This window comes from Suncus etruscus, chromosome 3 (assembly GCF_024139225.1).
Source record: "Suncus etruscus isolate mSunEtr1 chromosome 3, mSunEtr1.pri.cur, whole genome shotgun sequence".
Taxonomy (NCBI): Eukaryota; Metazoa; Chordata; class Mammalia; order Eulipotyphla; family Soricidae; genus Suncus; species Suncus etruscus.
The window spans coordinates 9,446,371-9,470,351 of NC_064850.1; the positions used below are offsets into that span (position 1 = coordinate 9,446,371).

Genomic DNA, 23,981 nt, shown 5'->3' on the forward strand with positions numbered 1-23,981 from the left:
AAATATAATATAAGCTATCTTAAAGTTTCTAGTAACCAAATTTTTTTAAAAATTTGGTAAAATCAATTTTAATAATATATTTTACTTAGCTTTTTATATATTTTACTTAGCTTTAATAGACAACATGTAACCAATATAAGCAGTACTAATGAAATGTTTTATATTATTTTGTTAGACTTTCTTCCTAATGTTATATATAAGATATGCTTCTCTGAGTCCAAATTTACCACAATTAGAAACGTGTTTTAGGGGCCGGCGAGGTGGCGCTAGAGGTAAGGTGTCTGCTTTGCAAGCACTAGCCAAAGAAGGACAGCAGTTTGATCCCCTGGTGTCCCATATGGTCCCTCCAAGCCAGGGGTAATTTCTAAGCGCTTAGCCAGGAGTAACCCCTGAGCATCAAACGGGTGTGCCCCCCCCCCCAAAAAAAGTGTTTTATAGTCAGGACTGGAGAAATAACACACTGAGTAGGGTGCTTGCTTTGCACACAGCTGACCCAAATTCAATCTCTGACATCCCATATGATCCTCTGAGCCCCACCAGGATTAAACCCCAAGCACAGAGCCAAGAATAGTAAACTCTGAACTTTCTGAGTATGCCCCCCTGAAAAAAACTGCTTTGTAGGCATATTCAGCTACTGGTTATTCTTTTGGAAAGAAGTTAGGCCATGGTACTTTGAACTGACTTCTGAGTAGTTCTGTTATAACAGAAAGAAATTTTAATGCTTATTTCCTTGATTTTCTCATCTGAAAAGAAACATAATTTTCTCACTGATCTGATAGGGTTGTGAAAGCACAAAATTAGATACTGAAATGAGGTCAGTTTTAAAAGGGGCCAGAGCAATAATACAGCAGGTAGAACACTTGCCTTGCATGTATCTGACTCGGGTTTGATCCCAGACATCCTATATGGTCCAATGAGCACTACCAGGCACTCCCTGAGCACAGAGCCAGGAGTAAGCCGTAAGCACTATCATGTGTACCCCCAACAGACATCAAATAAATAAATAAAGTTTTAAATTAAAGGTTAACTTGTCCATACAAAAAATGAGGCATTATTATTCCAAAAATAGAGTGAATTCTGTAACTTCTAGGTCCTGCAGTATTCGTTAGCACACCTAAAAAATCTAGTAGCTATTTCATATTTTTCCATGATGCTGAAAATTTAAAGACCACAATCCAACACTATGAAATGTAATTTCTATTTCTAGACTAGCAATTTCAATAAAAAGTGCCTTCAATGTAATAGTTATTCATCTCTTTAAAGAATATGGATCCTGGGAGAGATAGCACAGCGGCGTTTGCCTTGCAAGCAGCTGATCCAGGACCAAAGGTGGTTGGTTCGAATCCCGATGTCCCATAGGGTCCCCCGCTCCTGCCAGGAGCTATTTCAGAGCAGACAGCCAGGAGTAACCCCTGAGCACCTCCGGGTGTGGCCCCCAAAAAAAAAAAAAAAAAAGAATATGGATCCTATGGTTCTGTTTGTTTCCTCATTGAATTGGTCAAAATAAAATAAGATTCTACTATTTCTGTTAAATATCACTTTGGAATGCCTCGGTAGCAAAAACAAAACAAAAACAAAAGCAAACAAAAGACTCATAAACAAGAAAATCAACAGCAATAACAACAAAACCAGTAGCCTTACAATAATAAAACGCAAGTTGGATTTCTGATACTATTCATACGCACCAAGCACCTTCACAACAACAAAAAAAATTAAGGGGAATAAATAGTTATCTCTATTAGATTATCTGGGTATATTGGAGACTTTTCTTCAGGTTACTTAATATTGTGAATAATAGGATGCCTTCACGATAGAGAAAAAGGAAGAGGCAGGGCAACAACCCCAAGATGATTAAATCTAAATACTTTCCTTATACATATAGCTCTTGACTGCTATTCAGAGAGTGAAAAACAGAGACCAACAAGCAAACAAAACTGAGTTCCCGTCACCAAGTTCTTCATAGGACTCAGAAATGGTCATTTTCTATTGACATTTATAACTGATTTAAAAAAAAAAAAGGTAGATTCATGCTGGGAACAGGGGTGGAGGGAGGACAACACTGGTGGTGGGTTTGCCCCTCATTCATTGTCACTCTGTACCATAAATAATTCTGTGAAAGATTTGTAATGCACTTTGGTCACAATAAAAAATTATTTAAAAAAAAAAAAAGGTAGATTCTCTGCAGATGTGTAAATGCTTCTTCCCAAAATATTCAAAGCTTGTTGCTCTGCCATGATCTGATCTGTCACTCTCAGTGTCTTGAGACATGGTAGGGGGGAAAAAGACCTTTAAATTAAGTCATTTCAACTTGACATGACCAACATCAGGAGGCAGGGATGGGCCTGGGGCCAGGGGTGACTCTTCATCTGTCTGCTGTGATGTGTCCCTGTGAGGATCTAAACTCTGGAAGAACTTGGAACAGACCTAAATTCCCTGAGTCTGGACCCTTCTTTCAAGGCTTCTTTTTTTGGGGGGGTGAGTTTTTGGGTCACACCCAGCAGCACTCAAGTATTACTCCTGGCTCTACGCTCAGAAATCACTCCTGGCAGCTTGGGGGACCCTATGGGGTGCCGGGATTCGAACCATCGACCTTCTGTATGCAAGGCAAACGCGCTACCTCCGTGCTATCTCTCCGGCCCCTTCTTTCGAGGCTTCTGACGTTCCCGCCCCGCCCCGCCCTCCTAGTTGCCAGGGAGACCGGCCCCGCCCCTAGCAACAGTTGCTAGGAGACTGAGACTTGGGCTCGTTTCCTAGAGCGGCTCCACCGGGTGGGGAAGTCACACCACGAGGACGCATGCGTCGACTTTCCCTTTCTCGCGAGATTTCGTTTTCCCGGAAATGCCAGGAGATTTTTTTTTTTTTTCCCCAGCTCCCGGCGGCGCGATGTGCAGGGACTGCGTGGAGAAGGAGTATCCCAACCGGGTGAGCGGGCTGAGTGCGGGGGTCAAAGGTCACGTGGGGGCGGAGCTATAACCCAGCGGTATGGCGTTGGCCTGGCACGCAGAAGAAGGACGGTGGTTCAAATCCCGGCCTCCCAGATGGTCCCCAGAGCCTGCCAGGAGTGATTTCTGAATGCAGAGCCAGGAGTAATTCCTGAGTGCCAGTGGATGTGACCCCCAAAAGTAAAAACTAAAATTAAATTAAAATGAACTAAAATGAAAAAGGTCCCTTTCCTTTGGCCCTGGGTCCATCCACCCCTACTCCCCACAGCCCTAGGCTCATGACAGCCCAAAAACACTTAGCTGTCATGACTGGGCCTGTCAATTCCTTAAGGCCCCTGGCACCTCCACTTTGGTTTCAATTCCTGGAAGCCACTTCCATTCCCAATGTGGCCACGATTTTTATGTTGCCTCTGATAGTCAGGATTTGATCACTTCAGAGATCTAAATTAGAAAGAAAGAATAGACATACTATTCATATGATTTCATGTGATTTTCATATGAATCATTTCATATGATATGATATGATATACATAATCATATTTCATATGATTGTCTCACATGAAATTAAAGGACTTGGGAAAATGGCCTGAACTAACATAAGCCTTTTAGTCAGTATTTTCTGTTGGGATGATGATGATTTTGATTTATATCATGATAGAACTTATCTTTCTTTAAATATATCACAAAAACATTAGGCATTTTATCTTTTGTGATTTTACCAAGATTACATTTTTCTAGTGATAGTGTCGTCTTTCTCTTTATAATGCTTTTCCTAAGCCAATATGTAAAGGTGGTTTTTAATCACAACATTAAAATAGCTTATAAAGGTAAATAAAATTCCTGGAAACTAGCCTAGAGGGTGCATCGCTGCCCCCGCATCAAGGCCTTGATCCAATGAAGTTCACTGGCCTCGATTTCCCCATTGAACGTCTGTTCTGATGCACTTTGCAAAAACTTTGATGCTGAGGAGACTCTGCCCGGTGTCATTCTGAGAGCCCAGCAAGGGAACAAAATGTTTTCCTTGTACTTTCCTGGCTGTTGGTTTTTATATCTTAAAATCTTATGTTCAGGTCGGGCTCGATCAAGCTGGAGGAAGACTCTTTTGCTCTGTGCTTCCTGAGAGTGGCTGGACTACTCTGCTAGGCCAGAAAGGAACCCTAAAGAAAGGCAGCCTTCTTCGTGCAGCCCAAGAGCTACAGTTTGGCGAAGTTTGTGATGGATAAAAACAAGGAATTTTGTTGTTGTTGTTGTTGCTTTGTTTATTTGAACCACACTGGTGGTGCTCCAGGGCTGACCCAAGTTCTGTGCTCAAAAAAAAAAAAAAAAAAGAGGAATAGAGTCCATAAAGGCTCTAAGTCCAGGGGAAGAGGTGACCCATAAAAGATATTGTACTCTGTCCTCTCAAAAAGAAAGGTGGATTTGTGGATTTTAGTAAAGACTAGATAGTTGCGAGTGAGCTAGGAAAGAAGGAATGTAAGGAAGGGGAAACGAACAAAAACAAGGAAATTTTGTTGTTGTTTTTTGAGTCTTACTGGTTGCTGGTGGTGCTCCAGGACTATTCCTGGCTCTGTGCTCAAGAGTGACCTCTGGCGGTATCTGGAGGACCAATTTTTTAAATATATGTCTAAAATAACATTCATAATGGCATTATTTGTAATGTGGGATATAGTCATAGAATATAATGTGTGAATAATGAAAATAAATGAGTTAAAGCACTATCATCAGCTAGCAGAGTTTTCCGTTTAATAATATCTGGATATATTCGTCACAAACTGGGGGTACAATATCTTAGGTAGAAGTTTGACATTTTATAATTATGTTTCACATACTTTTGGGATTCTATTCTATATTATACTTTTTCTTTCAGTTTAACAGTACTTTTATAAGTTCAGTCATTTTCATTGCACATTACAGAGACAAGCCAGGGAGGTGTTTGCTGTGAGAAGGTTAGAGGTTGAATTGGTTTTGTTTTAATTTTTAAGGGCCCCTCCTCATGTTAATATGACTGACTCAAAAGGCCTTGCAGCACTTCAGAAGGACCCGAACCCTGAAGTTGCACCTAGAAGGCATATATATACTCCACAAGTTAGCTGTACCCATCGACCTGAGGTTGATGTTTGTGTGCAATTTGAAACATGATGTAGGCAGAAAATAAGGTGTTCAAACAAAAAGAATTTATTTTCAGACTTTAAATAAAAAGTAGAGAAAGAAACAATATATTCCTGGTCTTTAAGGAATAATTTGGGAAATAAGAATAAAATGAATGAAGTGGGGCCAGGGAGATGGCTTAGATGGCTGGAGAATAGATATTGCTTGTATTTGATCCCTGGCCCTACTTAGTGGTCCCACCTGAACACTCCTAGCCCTGAGTGTGTGGCCCACAACCAAAATAAAACATTTTAATAAAATATAGGAAAAACTTTAAAGGGTTGCAGTGATTTAAAAACCAGGAAAGGGTCCAGAGAGATAGTACAGTGAGGAAGGTGATCACCTTGCATGTAGCTGACTCAGATTTCATCCCCAGAACCACCTGTTTGTCTGAACCTCATCAGAATGAACCCTAGAGACCAAAATAAAAATAAAAACCAGAGACTAGTGACTAGAGACCAAAATAAAATTAAAAACCAGGAAGACCTCTCATAAGTGCTTCGATTTAAATCTATTCTATGGGGCTGGAGCGATAGCACAGTGGTAAGGTGTTTGCCTTGCACGCAGCCAACACAGGACAGACTCCGGTTCGATTCCCGGCATCTCATATGGTCCCCTGAGCCTACCAGGAGTGATTTCTAAGCACAGAGCCACGAGTAGCCCCTGAGCGCCGCTGAGTAGCCCCTGAGCGCCCAAAAACCCAAAAATAAATAAATAAAATAAAATAAATAAATCTATTGTAAAGTAATAAGGCCGTCAAGGGGAAGATTTAAACTTTGGAACTTCAGAAGGCTTATTTTGAAATAATTGGTGGGTGCATATGATGTTATGAAAGGCTTTAAATTAAAAGGAAGTCTAACAGATTTTCACAAAAGGGAAAGGAATTATCCTAGGAAAATTGAACTCTTCCTGTTATTAGAGATTAATTGACCTCTTGAAATGTCAGGAATTCTTAAAGCTCCTTTTTTTTTTTTTTTTATAGTCATGAGATCTCTTAGGGCAGTAACTACAGAAGCCATTCTACTTGATCTTAGCAGAGGGAAGAGTAGCTAGTGTAGTTTATGCCTTAAAAATAATTGACAGGCCAAAGATGGGCTCATGGGTAGAGCACTTGCCTTGCAAAACAAAATAATGCATTATTAGCTTGTTGGAAAAACTCTAAAGGCAGAATGTATAGGTAATAAGTATTTTTGGTTTCATAATATTCTCTGCATCTTTTTTTTTTTTTTTTTTGGTTTTTGGGCCACACCCGTTTGACGCTCAGGGGTTACTCCTGGCTATGCACTCAGAAATCGCCCCTGGCTTGGGGGGACCATATGGGACGCCGGGGGATCGAACCGCGGTCCGTCCTACGCTAGCGCTTGCAAGGTAGACACCTTACCTCTAGCGCCACCTTCCCGGCCCCACATTCTCTGCATCTTGTGGCAGGTATTTCTCAGGGACTAAAAATATATAGAACTGAATTCCTCATAAACCTCTGGCCTACTTGCTTGTAATATTATTCCCAAAACTTGAATTCAAGCGTAAATCAAATTGCAAATGAACTATAGTAATTTTCTGGAGTCTCATTTTATTACTCAACTCTGTTTAATTCAGCTTGTATTTTCTTTGGGGAGAGCCTTTAGCCAAACAAAACTAGAATTTAGCTGCATTAAAAAATTATTTTTAATCTCATCCCCCTCCTACTCTCCTTTCTTCTTTATTGTTTATGTTGTGATGAGCAAGGCAAATGGATGCTGGCTGTGCTGCTTGCTTGGAAGACTGCACACTGGGTCATGGTACTCACAAAAGTGTGTGCGCCTGTAGTTTAGTTTATATACATGCTTTGCTAGGGTACACACTCTTACTTAAAAAGGGAAGATTGTTGTGCTCCCTTTGTGGTGGGGTTGGGGTGGTTATTATAGCAGTCCTCCCACTTCCTGGCTGTGACACTCGCATATCTTTTTAATTGTGGTTCTTATACATAGCTGATTGCAGTACAGCTGAAAATCACAGCATCAGGGATGGTTGGCAGTGTTCAACATATGTGGCACTCAGGAGATGGGTCTTATGACCATTTGCTTCCCAGGCAGGTGCTCCAAGCCAGATCCAAGAATTCAAGTGCATGTTTGGATTATTCATCAGCCACAAAATTGCCACAAAACATTTCTCCACATCAAATCAGAAATGAAACCTTTAAATGTCTTAGTAATGCAATAATCCCATTGAGGAAGTATTTTTGGTTTAGATTCATCAGAAGAAAATGATCAGTGATTAGTCATAGGGTTAAATTAGAATTACTTTTTTTTTTTTTTTTTGGTTTTTTTGGGTCACACCCGGCAGTGCTCAGGAGTTACTCCTGGCTCTATGCTCAGAAATCACTCCTGGCAGGCTCAGGGATGCCGGGATTTGAACCAATGACCTTCTTCATGAAAGGCAAATGCCTTACCTCCATGCTCTCTCCAGCCCCATAGAATTACATATTTTTTTATACCTCACCTAAAACTAAGATATAGTTTATATCTTATAGTCATATAGTCAAATTATATCTGAAGCTTTATTTAATTGAATGTTGAGCAGCTGTGTGGGAGCTGATGCTTTAAAACTGCTTTTCTGGGGCCCGGAGAGATAGCACAGTGGTGTTTGCCTTGCAAGCAGCCGATCCAGGACCTAAGGTGGTTGGTTCGAATCCCGGTGTCCCATATGGTCCCCCGTGCTTGCCAGGAGCCGATTTTTCTGAGCAAACGTCCAGGAGTAACCCCTGAGCACTGCTGGGTGTGGCCCCAAAACAAACAAACCAAAAAAAAACTGCTTTTCTGCATTTTTATTGTTTTTTGTTTGTTTTTATTTTGTTTTTGGGCCACACCCAGTGATACTCATGAGTTACTCCTGGTTATGCACTCAGAAATCGCTCCTGGCTTGGGAGACCATATGGGATGCCAGGGGATCGAACCACAGTCTGTCCTAGGCTAGTGCAGGCAAGGCAGACTCCTTACCGCTTGCGCCACAGCTCCTGCCCCTCTTTTCTGCCTTTTTAAACGCCTACATTAAAATCTTTAAATCAATGTCTGGAGAGGTAGGACAGCAGATAGGGCACTTCTCTTGCATGTAGTCAACCCAAATTTGATCCCTGGTACCCCATATGTTCTCTCTAACTCTATTAGGAGTGATCCTTGAGTACAGAGCCAGGAGTAAGTGCTGAGTATAGCTGGGTGTGGCCCCAAAAGAAAACAAAATCTTAAATTAGTATCTTAATTTCCCTATTAAGATAGTAGGACTATAAGAGCAAACTAAATCTATGGCCCATTCAAAAGAAAGAATCAGAAGAAAGAATCTAATATAGAATATAAACTGATGTAGAAAATAAAGCAAAATAAATAAATAAAATAAGAAATAAATAAGAAAATAAAGCAAACTCTGGTTCTTTAAAGACGTCACCATTTTTTATTTTAAACATTCTCAAAAAAATATAATGTTAACTTGTACCATCTGGAAACAATTTTTTTTTTTTTTTGGTTTTTGGGTCACACCCGGCAGTGCTCAGGGGTTATTCCTGGCTCCAGGCTCAGAAATTGCTCCTGGCAGGCATGGGTGACCATATGGGACGCCAGGATTTGAACCGATGACCTCCTGCATGAAAGACAAACGCCTTACCTCCATGCTATCTCTCCGGCCCCTGAAAACAAATTTTTAAAAAGAAAATAAATCTAATCTTGAGTATAGTAAATTTCTTAAATATATAATATTTTATTATAATGTACTGTAAGATTTTATCACGATTTTTACCACAGTGTTGTTCCGGTTATCATGATATTTAACCACTTCTTGAACATTTGCATGCCTTTATACACTGGGGTCTCAGTGTCTTAAGAGTTTTTGATGTTTACTTTCACCCCTCCCATCTTCATGAAACTGTAAAACCTTCCTATTATTCCTATGAACTGACTTCTGCCTTCCCCTTTCCTTTCTTGCTTATTATTGTTCTGAATGGGGTCACAAATCCCTAGTTTTGATACGTACAATTTGGTCACTGTTTTCTGACACTCAGCCATGGTGCTTGTCACCGGTCACTCACTTTTTTTGTGGTGCTTCTACATTCAAATTTGTTCAAATTCGTCTAATGTGTGGTATTCACGCATTTTGATTTTGGTGCTCCCCAAAGGCTTTTGGGTGGTCACACATGTTCACCTAGGGGTCATATTTCCTGGCTGTGGTGTAGCTGGGAATGGTTGTGCTGGGGAGTCACACAAAGCAGTCCATTCAGGGATCACACTTGACACATGTGGGAGCATCAGAGATTGAATTTGCAGTTGTATGCTTGCAACACAGGCACTCTTAAAGTAAAAGGCTGTTACTTCAGGCCCTTGTTTGTGATTCCTCGGAATCCTTGAAAGTCAGCTTTTTATAAATTCAACTCCTGGGCCCGGAGAGATAGCACATCGGTGTTTGCCTTGCAAGCAGCCGATCCAGGACCCAAGGTGGTTGGTTCGAATCCCGGTGTCCCATATGGTCCCCCGTGCCTGCCAGGAGCTATTTCTGAGCAGACAGCCAGGAGTAACTCCTGAGTATCGCTGGGTGTGGCCCAAAAACAAACAAAAAATAAATAAATAAAAAAAATAATAAATTCAACTCCGATTCAGCAAGCTATTTTGGTTGTTGGGGGGGGGGGGGCACTCAGAGGGAGGCATTTGTTTTTGCAGAAGCAGGGATTAAACCCATACAAGGCAAGTACTCGGTCATTGAACTATATCCCTGATCTTCAGCAGACCTTTTTGTTTTGTTTTGTTTGGGGCCCATACCCAGTAAGTAATGCTCAGGGGTTAGTTACTCCTGGCTTTACACTCAGAAATTACTCCTAGCAGGTTCAGGGACCATATGGGATGCTGGGGAACTGAACCTGGGTAGGCCGCATGCAAAGCAAACGCCCTACCACCTGTGCTATCCCTACCTGAGACCCCTTCAGCAGATTTTTTTGGGAGGTGGGGCTTGGGCCACACCTTGCAGTACTCAGGGGTTCCTCCTGGCTTTGCACTCAGAAGTTACTCCTGGCAGGCTTGGGGTAACTGTAAGGAATGCCAGGGATCAAACCTGGGTTGGCAAACGTCCTACTTGCCGTGCTATCACTCCAGTCCCTTCAGCAGACTTTATAATGAAAATTTGTAAGCTGATTCTTAAATTTTATATGAAAATGAAAGAATCTAGACTTGCCAAAATATAGGACATAAACCCCCAAGTTATACTACAAAGACATACTATGAAGCTACATATAAGATGTGATATCAATGCAAAGCTAGACATATAAATCAAAGGAATGTAATATATAGGAGAGAACTTGTGTGTGTATTGAGTTTTCCACAAAAATGCCAGTCTGATTCTATGAGGAAAGGATGATCTTTTCAACAAATGTCGCTGAAACAACCAGGTAGCTGTATGGAAATCATATATAAAATTATTATAAAATTAATTATAGGGCTGGAGAGATAGCATGGAGGTAAGGCATTTGCCTTGCATGCAGAAGGACGGTGGTTCGAATCCTGGCATCCCATATGGTCCCCCGAGCTGCCAGGAGTGATTTCTGAGTGTAGAGCCAGGAGCAACCCTGAGTACTACCAGGTGTGACCCCAAAACCAAATAAATAAATAAATAAAATAGATTATAAACCTAAATAAGCTATAAAAGTTAAGTGTGTAAAATATCCAGGAGAAAACCCTTGTGGCCTTGGATCAGGCAAGATGTTTTAGAAGACAAGAATATATAGTAACCAAAATCAAAAATCTTAATTGGGGTTCATAAAAAAATGGCTCTTCAAAATACATGGGAAAAATGCAAGCCAGAAGAGGCCTACGTGATAGCATAGCGAGTAGGGTGTTTACCTTGCATGAGACCGACCCTGGTTGATCTCCCTTATTCCGTATGTGTGTCCCCCCCCCTTCCCCCCCCCCCCGAGCCTGCCAGGAGTAACCCCTGAGCATTGCCCAGTGTGGCCCTAAAACAAAAAACAAACAATGCAAGCCAGGAGGTCAGAAAGATAGTATAGCAGGTAAGGTGCTTGACCCGGATTTGATCCTGAGCACCCCATATGCTGTGCATAAAGAATGATTTCTGAACTTGGAGCCAGGAGGAAGCCTTGAGCACTGCTAGGTGTAGGCCCCCACCCACCAAGAAAGGGGAAGAAATAAAGTTGAATTGGTTGTGATTGCTTGGCCTTTTGCAAATGCCTCAACTTACTCTCTCTCTCTCTCCAGTCTCTAAAATAGATTCCTTGTAAGATTACTTTTTTTAACAATTACTAGTAAATCTTTAAGAGTCACTCCAGCCAGGAGCATATGTTGTTTACAAGTTCTTCGTGATAACCAAACCCTTCCTCTTGAATGCCAGGTGTTAAGTCAATTGAAATCATAACCTAGCTTCTCTTTCTGAATCATAGGTCTTTAAACATCTATAAAAATGAGGGCTTTTGTTTTTGTTTCTTAGTATTAGGACTCAATAAAATGCTATTTCTTTCTTTTTTTTTTTTTTTTTTATAGTTTTTGGGTCACACCCGGCAGTGTTCAGGGGTTATTCCTGGCTCCAGGCTCAGAAATTGCTCCTGGCAGGCACGGTGTGTGTGTGTGTGTGTGTGTGTGTGTGTGTGTGTGTGTGTGTGTGTGTGTGTGTGTGTGTGTGTGTGTGTGTGTGTGTGTGTGTGTGTGTGTGTGTGTGCCATATGGGACGCCGAGGGATTCGAACCGATGACCTCCTGCATGAAAGGCAAACGCCTTACCTCCATGCTATCTCTCCGGCCCCAATAAAATGCTATTTCAACAATCAAATCAACCTCACAGTAAAAGATTTTTTTTTTTTTTGCTCAGCGTTTGTATCTTAATTGAATTTTAATTCCGGTTTTATGACATCTCATTTAATATTTTTAGATATTAGATTTTCCTAATTTTTTTTCCTCTTCGTAGTTCATGTAATTAAAGCTTCATGAAGTTGTTTCCAAATAGTCATTTGCATTTAGTCCTCTCAAACAGCCGATGTCCACAGAGACTGAAAGCTTTATTGTGCTGCTTCCATCTTACTATGAATAACAAATACTTCTAGAGTAAAGCTGGCAGTCTCGAAAATTTCCTGGTAGATCTTCAAGCCCATCAATTGTGGCCCTGGCTTTCTGCCTTTCCGTACCTTAGTAGGCAAAAAAAAAAAAGTAGCTCAGTGGTCAGGCACTCGCCTTGTATTGTATGAGGCCAGCCTAGGGTTCAATCTCTAGGCCAAAAAGTCTATTAATCATTTTTACTAAAGGACTTTGAAATAAAAGGATATTAAATTCCTGCTTTTAATAATTTAGGGTACCATCTGCCTGGAGAATGGATCATTTTTGCTGAACTTTACAGGCTGTGCAGTGTGCAATAAAAGGGATTTTATGCTAATCACCAACAGATCTCTGAAAGAGGAAGATGGAGAAGAAATTGTCACATATGATCGTAAGTGGATTTTTTTCCTGTGAGTCTGATAACAGGTACCACCTTTTGGAAAGTGACATGTCATGCAAGGTATTAGGTATATTTCTATTATTATATTAAAACATAGAGTTTCTAGTTTATTTTTTTAATTGACTGATTAGTTTTGGGGGCCACACCCAGTGGTGCTCAGGGGTTACTCCTGACTCTGTACTCAGAAATCGCCCTCCAGGCTGGGGTACCATAAAGGATGCTGGGAATCAAACCGGGCCCCTCCTGGGGTTGACTGCATGCAAGACAAATGCCCTACCACTGTGCTATCTCTCTGGCCTCTCTGTTTAGTGTTTTTTTTTGTTGTTGTTGTTGTTTTTATTTTCGGGCCACACCCTTTTGATGCTCAGGGATCACTCCTGGCTAAGTGCTCAGAAATTGCCCCTGGTTTGGGGGGGACCATATGGGACTCCGGGGGATCAAACCGCGGTTCTCCCTTGGCTAGCGCTTGCAAGGCAGACACCTTACCTCTAGCGCCACCTTGCCGGCCCCTATTTAGTTTTTTTGTTTTTGTTTTTGGGCCACACCCGGCAGTGCTCAGGGGTTACTCCTGGCTGTCTGCTCAGAAATAGCTCCTGGCAGGCACGGGGGACCATATGGGACACCGGGATTTGAACCAACCACCTTTGGTCCTGGATCGGCTGCTTGCAAGGCAAACGCCGCTGTGCTATCTCTCCGGGCCCCCCTATTTAGTTTTTTAAGAAAGAAAAACATCACCTCTTTTATCTAGTGTTTTAGATATTCTGCATAAATGGTTTTTGCAGATAATGGAAGCTTCTTTAGCTTCCAATATTATTTATTTCTAAAGATTTTTGCCTACAAAAATTTAAATATTTGAAGTTGTTTTTATTTTATTTTAAATTTTGTTTTAGGAAAGCCCTTGTGAATTTTCACTTTCAAATATAGTGTACCTTCAACCACTATGAAAATGTTTAGAGCTGGGGCCGGGTAGGTGGCGCTGGAGGTAAGGTGTCTGCCTTGCAAGCGCTAGCCAAGGAAGGACCGCGGTTCGATCCCCCGGCATCCCATATGGTCCACCCAAGCCAGGGGCGATTTCTGAGCACATAGCCAGGAGTAACCCCTGAGCGTCAAATGGGTGTGGCCCAAAAAACCAAAAAAAAAAAAAAAAAAAAGAAAATGTTTAGAGCTATTTACTCCTTATACTGATAACCTTGGATGCCATCGTATTTCTTCTGTCTTTTTTCTGTTGTTATTCCTTTTCTGTCTTCCTATCTCACTGTCAGTGTCTTGTTTTCTTTTACTTTTGTTTTGTTTTTGGTTTTGTTTTTGGGTCACACCCAGAAGTGTTCAGGGGTTCCTCCTGGCTCTATACTCAGAAATCACTCTTGGCAGGCTCGGGGGACTATATGGGATGCCGGGATTCGAACCACCGTCCTTCCACATGCAAGGCAAATGTTACACCTCCATGCTATCTCTCTGGCCCAGTATCTTGTTTTCTTTTTGTGGGAAGGAAAGGAATAGGAAGCCTAGACCACGCCTCACAGTGACTACTGCCTCTGCTTGGGACATCTTGCAGCTCTGGGGGTTGAACTGGGGTCAGCTGCATGCAAGACAAGTGCTTTAACCCCCGTCACTCTTTCTGTCACATTCTCTTTTTTTTTCCTTTTGCTACTGTAAGTGTGTTGCTTTCATTTGCTGCTTTTATGTTCAAAGCTGGGAGGTCGAATAAATTATATATAATGAAAGAAAATCCATTCTGAGGTTGCCGCTGAGAATTTCTATGAGGTAATTATATCTACCCTTTTTTTGCCCAGATACTGTGACAAGAATTTGAAGTGTTCACATCTTTTTACTTGTCCTTTAGTTCTTTGGTAGGTCCTGAATATAAGAGAAATGTGCTAAATGATGTTTTGAAAGGAGTATGAGACAAACTGTTTAGAGAGTCGGGCATTTTAAATGTTAGTATATGCTCCTTTAGGCCTTGATTATTCCATATAGTAGGACAGAGTGCTTATGAACAAAGGTTCTAGAATTAGAGAACTTGAGTTCTAATACTTCTTAGCTTTGTAATTTCCCTATGTGCTTAACTACCATGTGCTTTTGTTTCAAGTAAAACCCAACTGCAAACATGTTTGTAACATGTTTGCTTAAATAAACATGTTATTTTTTAAAAATTAATAAATGAAACCTGGTAACAATAGTATCTACTTCTTGGATATTTGAGATCAAGTTGATAGATTAAAGGTATTTAAAACAATATCTGGCGCTCATAAGCAATCAACAAGCAATTATTACCTTGTTTTACTAGAGTCTGATTACCAATATATCAACTTTAACGTCTAGCAATTTTATTCTTTCTTTTTTATTGAGGGGGAGGGGCATTAGGGGACACAGCTAGTAGTGCTCGGGGATTACTCTTGGGTCTGTGCTCAGGAATCACTCTTGGCAGTTCTGGATACCATATGCAGTGCTGGCGATTGGGCCTGAGTCAGCACTTGCAAGACAAGGCTTTTCCTATGGCACTATCCCTCTTGTCTCTATCTTTGTTTTTGGTTTTGTTTTGGGGCCATGACAGTTTAGTTGGGGCCTGGTTCTGTGCTCAGGGATCAATGCTGGAAGTGGTTGGGGTGCCAGAGATGAACCAGAGTTCATTCAAGGTACTTGCTAACTTACTGTACCTCCCTGTACTATCCTTTCAGCCACAGTATCTATCTAGCAGTGTTTTTAATGTGTGATTGGTTATAGAAGCACAATTTGTGTTACCACTGAGAATAAAAGTTTTTATACAGATAGGTTCAGCTTGTTAAAAAACACTGGCATATTTATTAGTTGATTACTTCACAGAGCTTTTAGTGGGAATTAATAAATCACATTAAGTCTTTAAGATCAGGCCCTTCCTTTCATTGTGTGACAGATTTTGAGTTTCTTATCAAGGTAGATATTATAATGAGCTTCCTATGGAGTTAAATATGACAGAGTTTTTTTTAAAGCAATGTCATGCTGAAATGGAAAGTTTGCTGTCTTATGTCATCTTCTAAGACTTAAGTTTCTCTGTTTCCACAGATTTGTGTAAGAATTGTCATCATGTAGTAGCCAGACATGAGTATACATTCAGTATCATGGATGAATTTCAGGTAAATATAAATATGGGCATTTGTTTTTGTTTTGAAGCTACACCCAGCAAAGCTGGGGCTACTCTCTGCTACTTGTTCAAGGTCACCATTGCAGCTCTGGGGCTGAGGAAATACCACTGTGATGCTAAGCTGCGTGTTCTAGTCGTTGAGCCATTTCCCTGGTCCAATATGGGCATTTTATTAAAGAGGCAGTGGGGAGGGAGGGCCATATAACTGCCCCTGAAAATATAGAAATACTTCTCATAAACAAAGTACTTATAGAAATTAAAGAAGACCATTTTTTTCCTTCCTAGCTATGAATATTGAGGGAGGCACTTTAGGTATTGGTTGGCTCTGTTCAAACCATCACCTGGTAGATCTATTCAACCCTGTCTTCTTAGGAGTAAAAAATCAAGGGGGCTGGAGAGATAGTACAGTGGTAGGGTGTTTCCTTGCACCTAGCCAAACCGGAACAGACCTGGGTTTGATTCCTGGCAATCACATGGTGCCCCAAGCCTGCCAGGAACAATTTTTGAATATTAGAGTCAAGAGTAATCCCTGGACCCGGAGAGATAGCACAGCTGTGTTTGCCTTGCAAGCAGCCGATCCAGGACCTAAGGTGGTTGGTTTGAATCCCAGTATTCCATATGGTCCCCCCATGCCTGCCAGGAGCTATTTCTGAGCAGACAGCCAGGAGGAACCCCTGAGCACTGCCGGGTGTGACCCAAAAACAAAATTAAAAAAGTTTAAAAATCAATGAGTGCCATGCAAATGATATCCTAGTCCTGTCTCTCTCCTTTTTCTCTTTTTAATAAAAAGCGCATTGGGAGGGGCCGGGAAGGTGGCGCTAGAGGTAAGGTGTCTGCCTTGCAAGCGCTAGCGTAGGACAGACTGCGGTTCGATCCCCCGGCGTCCCATATGGTCCCCCCAAGCCAAGGGCGATTTCTGAGCGCATAGCCAGGAGTAACCCCTGAGCTTCAAACGGGTCTGGCCCAAAAACCAAAAAAAAAAAAGCACATTGGGCATGGGAACATATTTTACTTCTTGTCTCTGTTGTTGCTGCTTTAGTATTTGGGGCTAGACACTTGGTTGCAGTACTATAGAGATTGCACACTTTGGTAAATGGGATCTAAAGCCAAGATGTGGCTCAGCTGTAGAGCATTTGCCTTCATATTAAAGACCTTGGTTTGAAGAAACTGTGGTACATATACACAATGGAATATTATGCAGCTGTCAGGAGAGATGAAGTCATGAAATTTTCCTATACATGGATGTACATGGAATCTATTATGCTGAGTGAAATAAGTCAGAGAGAGAGAGAAAAACGCAGAATGGTCTCACTCATCTATGGGTTTTAAGAAAAATGAAAGACACCCTTGTAATAATAATTTTCAGACACAAAAGAGAAAAGAGCTGGAAGTTCCAGCTCACCTCAGGAAGCTCACCACAAAGAGTGATGAGTTTAATTAGGGAAATAACTACATTTTGAACTGTCCTAATAATGAGAATGTATGAGGAAAATGGAGAGCCTGTCTAGAGTACAGGCAGGGGTCGGGTGGGGCGAAGGGAGACTTGGGACATTGGTGATGGGAATGTTGCACTGGTGATGGGTGGTGTTCTTTACATGACTGAAATCCAAACACAATCATGTATGTAATTAAGGTGTTTAAATAAATTTAAAAAAAATTAAAAAAAAAAAAGACCTTGGTTTGATGCTGACACTGCAAAATAGGGGATAAAACATTTTACATTTAAAATAAATTCTGAAAGTTTGTCTTAAGAATAAAGATTTGGGGGCAGAGCGATAGTACAGCAGGTAGGGTGTTTGCATGTGGCCAACTGGGGTTTGATCCCTGGCATCCCATATAATCTCAGAGCATTTCCAGGAGTGATTCCTGAGCAGAGCCAGGAGTAACCCCTGAGCACCACTGGGTGTGGCCCCCAAACAAACAAAAAACAATAAAGAACACATTCTCCCATGGGCTCATGTTGTTGTCAGCCCATGAACATATGTCATCCATATCTCCTCTCGAGATATGGACTTTCAGGCTTTCATACTTTTACACTGGCTGCATGTATACTTGAGCTCTCCATCTTTAGAGACACCCTCATGTCCATTTGAGCAAGGTACTCTCTTTTTTTTTTTTTGGTTTTTGAGCCACACCCGGCGGTGCTCAGGGGTTACTCCTGGCTGTCTGCTCAGAAATAGCTCCTGGCAGGCATGGGGGACCATATGGGACACCGGGATTCAAACCAACCACCTTTGGTCCTGGATTGGCTGCTTGCAAGGCAAATGCCACTGTGCTATATCTCCAGGCCCGAGCAAGGTACTGTCTTATCCTTTCCGGCCCCTTCATCAGTACCTCCAAATAAAACCGGTTTTTACCTCAAAAACAAGAATAAAGTTTTGGTGCCAGACAAAGAGAAAAAAATGTACTTTAAATATACTTACTTCTTGTTAAAAATATGTTAAAAATCCTTTTACTGTACTCAGCTAGCTCTTTGATCTATCTTTTTTTTTTTTTGGTTTTTGGGCCACACCCAGCAGTGCTCAGGGGTTACTCCTGGCTGTCTGCTCAAAAATAGCTCCTGGCAGGCACGGGGGACCATATGGGACACCGGGATTCCAACCAACCACCTTAGGTCCTGGATCGGCTGCTTGCAAGGCAAACCCCGCTGTGCTATCTCTCCGCTATCTCTCCGGGCCCTGATCTATCTTTTCTTTTTTTTTTTTTTTTTTTTGTATTTTGAGCCACACCCGTTTGATGCTCAGGGTTACTCCTGGCTATGCGCTCAGAAATCGCCCCTGGCTTGGGGGGACCATATGGGACACCGGGGGATCGAACCACGGTCCATCCACTTGCAAGGCAGACACCTAACCTGTAGCGCCACCTTCCCAGCTCCCCTGATCTATCTTTTCATTATAGCTTTCATTCCTCTTGTTTCCTCACTTGTGTAGAACTTTATTTCTATATATTTCCTATGTTCCCCCTTTATTTTGTTTTGTTTTGATTTTTTTTTTATTTTGGGTCACACCTGGCAGTACTTGGGTTACTCCTGGCTCTGTGCTCAGAAATCACTCCTAGCAGGTTCACTGGAACATACGGGATACCAGGGATCAAACCTGGGTTCATCCTGGGTCAACTGTGTACAGACAAATTCCCTACCCGTTGTGCTATCACTCCAGCCTTCCTTAATCACTAATTTGTAAACTAGTTTTTATTTTCCCATTACTGAAACTGTTTTCTTAGAGTTTCCCTTTAAAAAGCCAAAATCCCTTGACATTTTCTCAGTTTTTATCTCCCTTAACATCTCTTCTATATTTTGCTTTGTTAAGGAAACATTAATGAAGCATTCTTCCCTTGAGTCCAGTAACATTAAACTTTGTTCTATTTTTTTTTAAGTCATTTTGATTGTGCTTTTGCTTTTGCTTTTCTTGTTGTACCCTAACTGATTTTTCCCTGAGCTTTGGTCTCTTGTCTGGAATTATCTCTCTACGTCCTCAGATAGTAAGCATGATGATATCTTAGTTTTCTTTGGAAGCTATTAGCTTATCTTCCAGATCTCTATCATATCCCACAGCCATCCTTTCTTCCATTTTTCTTGCTCTTTTTTTTTGGTCCCTCTGTCATATCTGATGACAAGTCCATCAGGTTTGTTTCAAAGCACCCAGGTTTGCTTTAAACCTAGATTACTACAACAGTCCCTAAACTGTAGTTCTACCTACTGTCCTCAACTTCACTTCCTTAGACATACCATCCTGTCATTTCTCCTTCCATGATATGCTTGCTGTAGTCCATGCCTCTGATTCATGTTTTTTTCCTCTGTCCCTTTTTTCTACCTTCAAGCCACCCAACTCTTCCTTCAGTTCTTTCAAGCAGAATTTAAAGTCTTCCTTCCTTGCTCGTACAAGAGCAGCCTATCGTGCTTTCTCCATTTTCTGCATTATTCCAGTACTTGACTCTACACTTCCACCGTAGCCTGAAGACTTTAAGAACTCCTGATTCTTTGCTGTTCTGAGAATGCTCTGAGTTCTTTTTGCTTATATTCTGGCCCTTTCTTATTATAACAGTCAGATTCAAAGTAGGATTTTTACTATTGGTAATTTTTTTGTTTAGTTTCAAATCTCTTGTGGGAGATTTAAACATAATCAAGAGTTGGCAAATTAGTGTAATCTCCATTACCTCGCTTAATTTACTTTATTTATATCTTGCTACATCTTACCACAGGATTATTTTAAAGCAATCCCAAACAGATTGCTTTTAATTAATTATTAATTAATTAATTAATATTTTATTATCCATGTCTAAAAGATGAGTATTCTGATATTTAAAAATGTCTTAATACCACCGTAGACCAAAATAAGTTTTTTTTTTTAATTTTTGGTTTTTTTTTTTGGGGGGTCATACCCAACTGTGCTCAGGACTTATTCCTAGTTGTACACTCAGAGATTACTTCTGGCATCTCACAAGACCATCTGGGATGCCAGGGATTGAACCCAGGTCAACTACATACCTGATCTGCTGTATTATCTCTCCAGCCCCAAGGTTTTCTGTTGTCAAGAATAACAAGGAACATAGATACACAAGTACAGTTTAAACAGAAACTGTATTATAAATCAGTACAGATATCCTTTATTATTTATGAAACCCTAGGAAAGACATTAAACTACTGAGTTTACCTCAAGACACAAAGAGGGAACTGTTCTGAGAGTTTCTCTTTTTTTGTGGACTAAGGAGAAGAGGATTTAGGGCAAAAACTAAAAGGCAGTAATAGAGGAAAAATAAGTAATAATGGGATCCTCAGACAAAAGTTTGGTCTGATAAAAGCTCTGATTGCTGACAACACAGGGAGATATGTTCTTGGCATTCTTTTAGAAATCTAGACATAATTTCCCCCATAAGGGCTTGCTATATATGTTTAACATTTATGGTACTTTTATGATATATTTTTTTATTTTGGTTTATGGACCATCCCAGCAGTGCTCAAGTATTACTTCTGTCTCTGTGCTCAGGGGTCATTCCTGATAGTGCTCAGGAAACCATATGGGATGCTAGGGATCGAACCCAGGTTGACCAGAAGGCAAATGCCCTTCTCACTGTGCTCTTGTTCTGGCCCAAGTACAATATAAATTTAAGAGTCCGATGGGGCCAAAGCGATAGCACAGGGGGTAGAGCATTTGCCTTGCTACAGCCAACCACGGCCCAGCCTGGGTTCAATCCCTAGCATCCCATATGTCCTCTGAGCCTGCCAGGAGCAATTTCTGAGCACAGAGCCAAGAATAACCCTTGAGTGCAACCGGGTCTGGCCCAAAAATAAAAAACAAAAAGAGTCCCAGTTTTTCTTGGAAACCTGACTGCCTGGCCATTGTTTCTGTGAGAAATCAATTCTGAATCCTAAACAATTGACCAATAATGAAATTTTGATTTCTATAAATCATATAGACTATAGGTATAACTAGTCCTATTATTTCATAATATTTCCAGTTATATGTTAGATATTTTCTTTCTTCTAAGTTAGATTTGTAAATGTTACATTGGGCCACACCCAGCGGTGCTCAGGGGTTACTCCTAGCTGTCTGCTCAGAAATAGCTCCTGGCAGGCACGGGGAACCATATGGGACACCAGGATTTGAACCAACCACCTTAGGTCCTGGATCGGCTGCTTGCAAGGCAAACACCGCTGTGCTATCTCTCCAAGCCCCAGTCTTTGCATTCTCTTATATCTGCCAATGCATCTTAGCATGCTGAATAGCTTTTAGGAGCTTAATAACAACTTGCAGATGGATAGATTTGTTTGAAACTCAGGTATATGTTTAACTTGACACTTATTCCTATTTTGACTCTATTATTTTTTTCATTCTTATTTCTAGTGGAAGGTAGCAATCCTATCAGACATGTCCAGTGGGTGAAAGCAAGAATATTGTAAAGCAATATGACCTTATAAAGAGGATATTTTCTTTTTCTCATTTCTTTTTTTTTTTTTTTTTTTTTTTTTTTGGTTTTTGGGCCACACCCGTTTGACGCTCAGGGGTTACTCCTGGCTATATGCTCAGAAATCGCCCCTGGCTTGGGGGGACCATATGGGATGCCGGGGGATCGAACCGCGGTCCGTTCCTTGGCTAGCGCTTGTAAGGCAGACACCTTACCTCTAGCGCCACCTTCCCGGCCCCTTCTCATTTCTTTTTAATTCATGAGACTTTGTTTGCTGAGCTCGAGCCTTGGTAAATTTTTTTCTACCATGTATGCTAGACTTTAAAATCATTATTTTTTTAATCATTATTTTTTTATAATTTTTATTGAGACCAATGTGAATTACAAGTTTTTCACAGTTGTATTTCAGGCACATAGCGACAGTGAATTAGAACCATTACCACCACCAGTGTTGAACCCCAACCCCCTTATCCCACCCCTGCCATAGTTACCAGCATGCCTCTCTTAGCCCATACCTCCACCCTTAACCCTCTGGACTGCTAGTAACATTCCTTTTGTGTATAGCTTGTTGTAGTTTGAGTCCCTTGCTTCTATTGTCATTGACTTTGGCTTGGGTATTTCGGTTGGGCCATTTTTTTAAAAAATCATTATCTTAAACTCTTATTTCTTTGCCATAATGAAGCTTTCCTGCTGAGCCATAGTCATTGTTTATCTCTGTAGTCTTCTTTTTAGTGACTGTCTAGATCTATGAAATGCAAACTCAATAGTTATAGGCAGAGGAGAAAAATGGATAGATTAAACAGATGTTTGGGGGCTTTTTTCTAGTGAATATAAAAGCTGTTTAAACAATGGCTTTTAAGGTTTCTATATTTATGGCCATATTAAAGTATTCTAAAAAAGAAAGAGGTATAAAAATAGGACTCTGCCTGAGGGGTTTTTGCCTTAAACAAAATCCCTTCTGTCTCCAGTATTGATATTTGTCAAGCCCCAGAAACATAAAACTCATTAAATAGATAAAATAGTAGACAATTAAATATGACAGCTAGCTAACTAAATAGAAGATACTTATAGAATGACATACTAGTGGATATTTATTTTCCTAGAGTAGATGAATTTTTGGGTTTTTTTGGTTTGTTTGGAGGCCACAGCTGGTGGTGCTCAGGGGTTATTCCTGGCTCTGCATTCAGAAATTACTTCTAGCAGGCTTGGGGGTCCTTATGGGATGCCTGGGATCAAACCCAGGTTGGGCATATGCAAGGCAAATGTTCTACCCACTATAATATCGCTCCAGCCCCAGATAAAATGTTTTTAATTGGGATTTTTTTGTTTTGTTTATTTTGTTTTGGGGGTCACACCCGGCAGCACTTAGTGGTTATTCGTGGCTCTACGCTCAGAAATAGCTCCTAGCAGGAACAGGGGACCATTCGAGCCACCGTCCTTCTGCATGCAAGGCAAACGCCCCACCTTCATGCTATCTCTCCAGCCCCAAGAATTACATTCTTGTCGGGTTGCTGTATAGAGCATCAGCTTGAATTTAGTTTACATAAACAAAAGATTCTTAAGATACTGTTGATAGCTGATGAAGAAGTTGATTTAATGTATTAAAAATAAATCCTTGGGGCCGGGAAGGTGGCGCTAGAGGTAAGGTGTCTGCCTGGCAAGCGCTAGCGTAGAATGGACTTCGGTTCGATCCCCCAGTGTCCCATATGGTCCCCCCAAGCCAGGAACGATTTCTGAGCGCATAGCCAGGAGTAACCCCTGAGCGTCAAACGGGTGTGCCCCCCCCCAAAAAAAACAAAAAATAAATAAATAAATCCTTATAATTTGTAGAGAACAACTTTATAAGAATAAGTGGTAATGCATATCTTTCCCCCTCAAGTCTATAACTATGAACTTCTTCTGTCTTTTTCTAGGAATATACGATGCTGTGTCTGTTGTGTGGCAAAGCTGAAGACACTATCAGTATTCTCCCTGATGACCCCCGACAAATGACTCTGTTATTTTAAGCTCCTCTGCAACTATGTTTTAACTGTGATATCTTGGTTTATAATACAAGCAAGCCTGGTTTACAATGGAAATTATTTGAATTTTTCTCTGCTTGTTCAACATACTATTCTTTGAAAGGAAAGACAATTTTGGGGCTTACATGTCTCTGTAGCTAATCTTTTCTGCTCAAGTTCCCAGTTTACATCGTGCTGCCAGCATAAAGCATCTTTGTTAATATCTATGTGACTAAAAAAACAAGACTAGACATACCTACTGTGCAAATTGTGGACTCAGTAGAGTGGCTCTTTGGAGAAATAACGAAATCCAGTTCTGAATAGTCCTAGGTGAGCATCCTACCTGACAGAAAATGGAAGTGCTCATAAAAAAGAAAATTATAAGGCTGCTAATGTTTGGGGCAGGAGCCGTGCC

The 23,981-nt window shown here is 40.9% G+C and overlaps 1 protein-coding gene across 1 annotated transcript; it reads left to right on the forward strand.

The window, feature by feature from the left end:
• Positions 1-2,855: 2,855 nt before the first annotated feature.
• On the forward strand, positions 2,856-23,644 carry CHURC1 (churchill domain containing 1). The gene is made up of 4 exons (XM_049770521.1): positions 2,856-2,922; positions 12,397-12,532; positions 15,584-15,654; positions 23,480-23,644. The coding sequence occupies exons 1-4, from the start codon at positions 2,884-2,886 to the stop codon at positions 23,570-23,572; spliced, it is 339 nt and encodes a 112-aa protein (XP_049626478.1). The 5' UTR covers positions 2,856-2,883; the 3' UTR covers positions 23,573-23,644.
• Positions 23,645-23,981: the final 337 nt, after the last annotated feature.

What these genes read in the sequence shown, in the direction of transcription:
- CHURC1 (XM_049770521.1), top strand. Translation starts at nt 2,884, where the DNA reads ATGTGCAGGGACTGCGTGGAGAAGGAGTATCCCAACCGG. An exon ending in AGAAATTGTCACATATGATC is followed by an intron (nt 12,533 to 15,583) that starts GTAAGTGGATTT and finishes CTGTTTCCACAG; the next exon opens with ATTTGTGTAAGAATTGTCAT. An exon ending in GTATCATGGATGAATTTCAG is followed by an intron (nt 15,655 to 23,479) that starts GTAAATATAAAT and finishes GTCTTTTTCTAG; the next exon opens with GAATATACGATGCTGTGTCT.